Source organism: Quercus robur, chromosome 1 (genome assembly GCF_932294415.1).
Source record: "Quercus robur chromosome 1, dhQueRobu3.1, whole genome shotgun sequence".
Classification (NCBI taxonomy): Eukaryota; Viridiplantae; Streptophyta; class Magnoliopsida; order Fagales; family Fagaceae; genus Quercus; species Quercus robur.
Window position 1 is genome coordinate 15,757,769 of NC_065534.1, and position 7,968 is coordinate 15,765,736.

At 34.3% G+C, this 7,968-nt stretch overlaps 2 protein-coding genes across 2 annotated transcripts; one reads left to right on the forward strand and one right to left on the reverse strand.

The window, feature by feature from the left end:
• The first annotated feature begins 200 nt into the window (after positions 1 to 200).
• Positions 201 to 1,569, forward strand: LOC126722970 (aquaporin TIP1-2-like). Its single transcript, XM_050426143.1, has 2 exons — positions 201 to 624; positions 965 to 1,569. Exons 1-2 carry the CDS (start codon positions 287 to 289, stop codon positions 1,308 to 1,310), a joined length of 684 nt encoding a protein of 227 aa, XP_050282100.1. The 5' UTR covers positions 201 to 286; the 3' UTR covers positions 1,311 to 1,569.
• A 4,593-nt stretch (positions 1,570 to 6,162) lies between these two features.
• Positions 6,163 to 7,748, reverse strand: LOC126722979 (transcription factor FER-LIKE IRON DEFICIENCY-INDUCED TRANSCRIPTION FACTOR). The gene is made up of 4 exons (XM_050426151.1): positions 7,252 to 7,748; positions 6,887 to 7,087; positions 6,608 to 6,781; positions 6,163 to 6,486 (listed from the first exon to the last, which is right to left on the reverse strand). The coding sequence occupies exons 1-4, from the start codon at positions 7,705 to 7,707 to the stop codon at positions 6,379 to 6,381; spliced, it is 939 nt and encodes a 312-aa protein (XP_050282108.1). The 5' UTR covers positions 7,708 to 7,748; the 3' UTR covers positions 6,163 to 6,378.
• Between the last annotated feature and the right edge of the window lie 220 nt (positions 7,749 to 7,968).

A 7,968-nucleotide genomic window follows, 5' to 3' on the forward strand; every position in this document is an offset into this window, starting at 1 on the left:
TGCCCACGTGTCATTCTCACGGCATTTTGGGGTGAATGCTGAGCTGTATTCATGAGTTTTGATTGGTCCCCAATCCACCACTCAAGTTTTAAAAAATTCCACAATTTTCATTCGATATTTAGGTTACCGGAACCGGCTATAGCAAGTTCCACCTTCCCAGACGGCCATGAGAAATTTCAATATAAGGTTGACTGGCACATAGCTCAATCTTGCAAAATTTAGTCTCACTCACTTTTGATACTAAAAATAGTGACTCTGTTTTGTTTTTTGATTGATAAGAGCCACGATGCCGATCCGTGGAATAGCAATCAGATGGCCAGAACTAGAAGAGACTTATCCCACGGATGCACTAAGAGGTGCATTAGCCGAGTTCATTAGTACACTAATATTTGTGTTTGCTGGTGAGGGTTCTGGCATGGCCTTCAATAAGCTCACTGATGATGCCTCCACCACACCTGCCGGGCTTGTAGCCGCCGCGTTGGCATATGCATTTGGCTTATTTAATTTGTTGCCGTCTCAGTCTCCTTCAACATCTCCCATGGCGCGCGGTATCCTCTACTGGATTGCTCAACTCCTTGGCTCTACTGTGGCTTGTTTGCTCCTTAAGTTTTCCTCTGGTGGCTTGCTGAGTAACGTTTAGTTTTTAACCCATATAATATGATTCAAAACCACTCAAAATATCATGTACATAACGTAACATCCTTTTAGTCCACAGGTTTAGAATTTTTAACACTTCTATTGTTATTGCTCTATTTGATAAAATACTTACGTTAAATTTTATATTCTACCAACAATAGTATATCATGTTTATCATTAAAAGTAAAATTGATTATAATTGATGAAATATAAAGCGAAATAATAAGATTGAGACATGAGGTTTTTTTTTTTTTTTTTTTTTTTTGGGGGGGGGGGGGGGGGGGTGGGTTTTAATTCTTAGAAAGTTAGTAGTAAATTTTGACTGACAGACAACATCGGCGTTTTCGTTGTCAACTGGGGTGTCCGTGTGGAATGCATTCGTGTTAGAGATCGTGATGACATTTGGGTTGGTTTACACAGTTTATGCGACGGCCTTCGATAAAAGAAGCGAAGGAAATATTAAGATAATTGCACCAATTGCAATTGGTTTCATAGTTGGTGCCAACATATTGGCTGGTGGGGCTTTTGATGGGGCATCCATGAACCCAGCAGTGTCATTTGGGCCAGCTTTGGTCAGCTGGGACTGGACCAACCACTGGGGTCTACTGGGTTGGGCCTTTGATCGGAGGTGGAATTGCTGGCCTTGTGTACGAGTTCTTCTTCAACCACACTAATCATCGCCAGATTCACCACGAGCAATTGATAAGCGCACATGATTAGAGAGAGAGAGAGAAAAATTAAATGCAAACGTATGGTCATTTGGACCAACGGCTAAGTAGCTTGTCCATGTTCTTGGTATTTCATTATTTTTGAGGTCTTATTATTCCTTTTTTGTTTGTTTGCTATGCTTTCAATTTGGACATTGTTGATTTTAGCTTCATTATTGTTGATATCACCATCTTGCAATTCATTCATTTTGGCCCGTTTGGTAGAGGAGTTTGAGTAATATTATTTGTAGTTTTTTGAAATACGTATAAGTGAAAAAATGTGTAAAAATATGTGTAATATTATTTAAAAACTGAAAATATGTTGTTTAAATAGTCCTCAAAAATAATGCCTCACAGAGAAAGTATGAATGACATTGTGAAATCTTCATTGCCTCACAAATAATGCCTCACAAAGAAAGTGGCTTGTCATTGTGAAATCTTCATTGCCTCACAAATAATGCCACTTCACAAAACATTATATGAATGACAAGCCACACCTATAGTAGTTCTAACCAAACAATGCCATGAAACTCAGGCAAGAGCAAGACGAAATTACTAGTCTTTCACAATAATGGCCAACAATATCCTAAATTAATGCAATAAACACAAGAATGCATAAATCGCTGCATTTTGTTCAAAGAATCTAGACAAAAAAGAAGAAAGAAGGATAAAAAGATCAAAACAATATAATTAATCCAACGTACACAAACTATTTTACAAACTGCTGATATAGTTTTAACATTTTTCAAATAATTATTAGTAAGCAAAAATGTGATGTTATTGGTGGACTCAAATTAGAACTAATACAAATTTGACACATCAATAGTTTTGTAAAAATATTATAAAATAATTTGTAACTGTAATATTACTCAAACAACATCCACACAGTCACGCATTCTTGTGGTGACTTGGACAACTCCGATTGGCAGTTAAATATTACCAATGGCAGGGGGATTGTTAAACTTTGATTACAGTGACTTATTTGATTTTGGGTTTGTTTGGTTATAGGTTAAAAAAAGTACTTAGTATTTTTTTTTTATATAGTTATAATTTATAATTTATAAATGTATTTAGAATGTTGACATGTGCTTTAATGCAATGAAAAGTGCTTTTTACCACAAAAAAAAAAAAAAAAAAAAAGGCAGATTCTTCAAAGTCAATCTCTCCTCAAATATATATATATATATATATATATATATATATATATTACGGGCGAAGCACGACATAAACTTCGCAAAAGTTATAATTTAATTTTGTGGACTGAATATAAAATTTTATAAATATATAAAAATTTTTGTTTATTTTAATGGGAATATTCCTCTTGAAAAAAAGAATATTTTGTTTGGACCTTTGACATTGTTTGACCCAGAAAGGATTATGGGGCCTGAGTGTTTTAAAAATTACAAATTTTGGAGGTGTTGCGTCATTTCTAAAAAATCAATATACTTAAAAGTCTAATTTTGCTATATTTTAGAGGGGTCGGTGTGATTTGTTTATATATATTCATTTTTTTATTCAGCCAAAACGACAAGCCATTGTACAGAATGGCTTTTCATTTAGAGGATCCAAAGTCCAAACACTGCAATTTATACGCACAAAGTTAGTTATAGACTTATAGTTGTAGAAAATCCAAAATCCAAACGGGGGGCAAGGGCAATTCATGTTTCACACAATAAAAAGTTAAAAACAACAATTGAGGAGAATAAAATTTGCGCAAAATAAGAAAAGCCAAATGCTACAGTACTATAAGTCCGTCTGATTAGGCATTTTTTAAGTTTAAAAGAGCGTTTTTAAATTTCAAAATTCTTTTTTGCAACTATAACTTTTTGTAGTTTTTTTTATTTTAAATTTAAAACATTGTTTTCCAATAGTATATACAAATGCATCCTACATATTAAAAGCAACTGGCATATGAGAATTGAGAGGGAGAACGATTGAGTTTTCGTTTTTATTTTTTAATGTAAAAATATTAAAAATTATATGTACTTATTGTTGGGTCCAGTCTAGTCCGTTTAAAACGTTTAGGTCCGGTCCATATTTGATATTTTACCCAAATATATAAATCAAAAAAGCATAGCTGTAATCCGCTACATATTAATTTTGGCAAGTGGCCAAGATTCTTATCTTCGATGCCTACTCTTAGAGGGAGGTTATCTTATTTTATATAAAGAGAAAAAATTTGCAAACCAAATAATTCACATCGATTGCATTTTGATTTTGGAATTGAAATTTTGAGGGCATATACTGTAGCTCGATCATTTCTATGATCATATTAGAGCCATATACTATGGAGAAATGGTCCCAACTCCAACTGCACCACTAAAGGCCCACATCGACCAGAGCTCACTCCCAAATGCTCTTGTTTTTTCTTTTCCTAATTTTTAAGGTCAAAAAAAAAAATTGTCCGTAAATTCAAATTTCAAACACTATCGATCATTAATTGTCACGTTGTTGTCCATGATGTTGATCGCTCTTTATTATAGGAGAATTTTTCTTATGGGACCTTTCTCACAACGTGTAAAATTCATAGGTGCAAGACACATATATTGTAAAAAGAAATATCTTACGAGATTGTCTCATCAGATAATTTTTCCTAATACATCCTTAGCGAGTAAGACGGATAAGAAACAGGCCACATCTATGATTGGCCACAAGCATGTGGAGTGGAGGGTCCTAGACTTAAGAGGATTGTGATAGAATTTGCATGCGTAGAGGAGCAGCATTCATGGTGGAAGGATAATACAACCATGCTAGAAAAGGACCACTATTGTTCTTTCACATGGATGAGTGAGTGACTGATATGGTTTGGGTTTGCCGTGTACTTTATAAAAAACTACACAAACAAAACAACCCTAAATGCATGCAAAGACATATCATTATATCAACCATTAAGGTTGTAGTAGGCGTCAGCGTCACAAACGTTTTACATGCATGGTTGCATCATGTACTTTATGTTTATCGAAACTAATGGTCTAAAATCTGTGCAACCATAATTGTAATCAAATACCAATGGGGGCTTGGTTGGGTGGGTAAAGTTTGTTTGTTTCGTGCACCACACCTAGGTTCGAATCCCGCTGCTTGCAGGAGTCCGTTGGTGGGCATCCTTAGGGTGTGTTTGGATAGAACTTATTTTGCTGAAACTGAAAACTGAAAACTGAAAACACTGTAGCAAAATAATTTTTAAATGTGTAAATAGTGCTGTGGGACCCATTTTTAATGAAAAAGTTGATGAAAAGTGAAGTTTGTGGGTCCATGAACAGTACATCTGTGTACTGTTCATGAAAGAAAAGTCAACATAAGCTGCTAAAGAAAAAAAAAATGAGGAGAAAACGTAGGAGAAGAAAACGCAGCCGTAAAAAGTTGGATCCAAACATGCACTTAGTGGGGTAACTCCCCACACAGTGGTACAGGCAAACCCCCAAGATCGGGTTACCCCGTCCAAGGCCATCTGGTGCCCTGCCCGAGGGTGTAATATAGCCATAAAGGCCACCATTTTTGTTTCTCAAGAAAAAAAAAAAAAAAAAAAAATTGTAATCAAATGGCTAAGGCAAATATCTCACCTAGATCCAAGCAGTTTGGTTCTTCCAAATTTGTAACCCGACGTCATTTTTCTGTCCCATGAATGTAGTTTTGGTAAATTTTAAGTTTAACCTAATTTGAATTATTTAGTTTATTGTTTAGTGATTTCTTTTTTTCTTGTGAAATGTGGATGATGAGTAGTATTTACTATATATTTAGGTTTTGTTTTATTTTTGTAACAAGCTTAATTTTGTGGAATTAAATGCACCATTCAAACAGTGAATCAAAATCTTTGTCCAGACATAGGTGTAGTGGAAATTGGATCCTCTGTGCTACAACACAAAAAGACTAATCAAGTTACAATTAGAGTTCTACATAATCATTTATATAGTCCAAATTTACTTAGTAGACATACAATATGGGCCTCAACATACACACTCATGCAATACACATACATCTAATAGAATGAAATCCACATAGTCCAGACTCCAGACTATTATAACTAATTTAATCTTAATTATATGAATCAACACATGCACAATTACAAAACCCCTTATTTGAGTTCACTTTTGGGAGAAACAGGAGGCATCACTATTCTAAGGGACTAAAGTACATGTAAATGATCAAGCATGTATAAAAACGTTATTACCTAATTGTATTAAGATTATCTCTATTGAGATTGATCAACTAGTTTAGATTAAATATTACAAATCTAATTTTAAATAACGTGACATTTTATATACTGTCATACATCCATCCATCCACATATTGAATGATTGATTGATGTTATTTTGAGGTCAAAAGTTGGTATGGCTGACCAAAGCAACATGTAAGACTAAATTTTTATTTAAGTTTTGATAGCTAGACTTGGAACCGAAAGAACTGGCAATGAGGTAAGCAGAATAAGCATCAAACAATTAATTAAACAATTTGACCTCCATCTTCTTGGATCCATTGCTTTTATTTTTTTTTATTTTTTATTTTTAATTTTGCCAGGCTAGCTAACGCATGCCATGGGAGACAAAGTTTGGTATAACAATGTGCTTCAGTTGGTGTATTTAAATTATATTTGCAATAAAAAAATATCATACATATATATGAGTAATATTAAAACCACTTTGTAAATTGATGATAAACCCAAGTAGCTGGAGGTACCAATTGCTGCAAACTTCAATGAACGAACAAAAAATGATAAAAATGTGGCTTGGCAAAAAAGAGCATAGTAACTGTAACTCTCTGTATATGTAATCAGTTTATATATGTAAATAAAACTTCCATTTTACACCTAAAAAGAGCATAGTAACTTTAACTCTCTGTATATGTAATCAGTTTATATATATAAATAAAACTTCCATTTTACACCTAAAAAGAGCATAGTAACTCGTTCTAGCAAGTGAACACTTGTATACATGCTAAGGTTCATGCACTCATTGATTGCAGATTAACCAGATATCATGGTTGATACACAGTACTCATACATAGTAGCATTAGAGAGAGAGAGAGAGTATGAAATTAGCTAGGCATATGACAAAGGTGTTTTTAATTCAAACTGTTCGTTCACTAGAGCCGCAGCAATCCATAGTCTCAAATTTGGCAAATGGATTTCCTGCTCAGAATCTATCACCTGTTATGATCAAATAACATCAAACAAATTACATTAATAAACAACTTGAAGTAGTGAAGAAGTTAAATAAATAGTGAAGAAGAAGAAGAAAGTGAAAAATTATTGAGAGAAGGAAGCATACATTTAACGTAAATGTCAGTACAAATCTCTCAGAAACTGTGGCCAAGTTGGAGCTCTGAACTATGAAGGTAGTAAGGGATTCGAGAGCCTTGTATAGTGATAAAGCCACCCCTCCTCCCTTATTGCACACCAATCTCACATAAAAGCCTCTTTCCTCCACTTGGTACACATCCATCTACAAAGCCACATTCACACACTCATATTAATTATTGCAAAAAAAGCATTTTGGAACTTGTATCAATTGGTCATAGATAGATACAAATTAGGAGATTATATGAACCTGCATGATTATCTTCTTGGAAACCTGATAGTTGTTTTGTAACACTTGAACCTTCTTAGGGCTTTCAATTGATCCTTGGTATCTTTCTGATCCTACTAAGGATGCTTCAAGACCCGCAATCTCAGATTTTAGCTGCTTAGCCTTGCTTTGCAGCTCTTGCACATAGAGTACAGCATCTCCAACAATGGAGGCCTTATCCATCTACACATGTTATTAAAGAAACATCACTTTATATACTATCATTTAGATAATCAAATCATTCACCACTCAAATAGGGTTACTTCACAAACTTATACATTATAAATGTAATCATGATGAAATTTATACACAACATAAGAATATAAAGATAAAAAGTTGGGACATACTTTTGTGATGTTAGGAACCAAGGAACGCAATGCATAAAGCTTTTCCTTCATCTTTCCTCTCCTCCTCCGCTCTGAAATCAAAGTTCTTGACCGATCACCCTTCGCCCTCTTCGTCGGGGTTGTAGTCGTGGTTGTGGTGGTGGTTGCCGAGGAATCCTCTCTATCATTATCTTCATCCCCGTCCTTGACATCATCACCAAAACTTCCCAACGTGTTGAACATAGTATTTGGGTCTGACATCATAGTAGTACCATTAAAATCATACATATCACCCGGGTTCGGACCAAATTGGTTATCAACAAAACAACCATTAATAATATCAGTATCAAAATTCACAACTGGGTCATTGCTTCCTCCTCGGATTAAATTGATGCAATGGTGGAAATTGGTCTCGTCAATGAAATCATGTAGCTCAAAATCATTGATGTTCACTAGGGGATTTGCAGAGGCTTCCATCTCTATCAATTGAATGATGGAGGGAGGCTTGGTTGCGAGTACATGGTTGAAATGCTTATATATAAAATTTTTGTGTGAAAGGAATCAGCGTGAGCATTTACTGACGTAGGAAATTGTTGATTTTAAATTTTGAGGGTTGACATATCAATAAAAATAATAATGATCCTGACAATATTAATAGTCTTCTTGATTCTTGCGAAAAAATTAATAAAAAATTTTGCTTCTAAATATAAAAAATAGTCTCTTATTCTTAATGTTTTA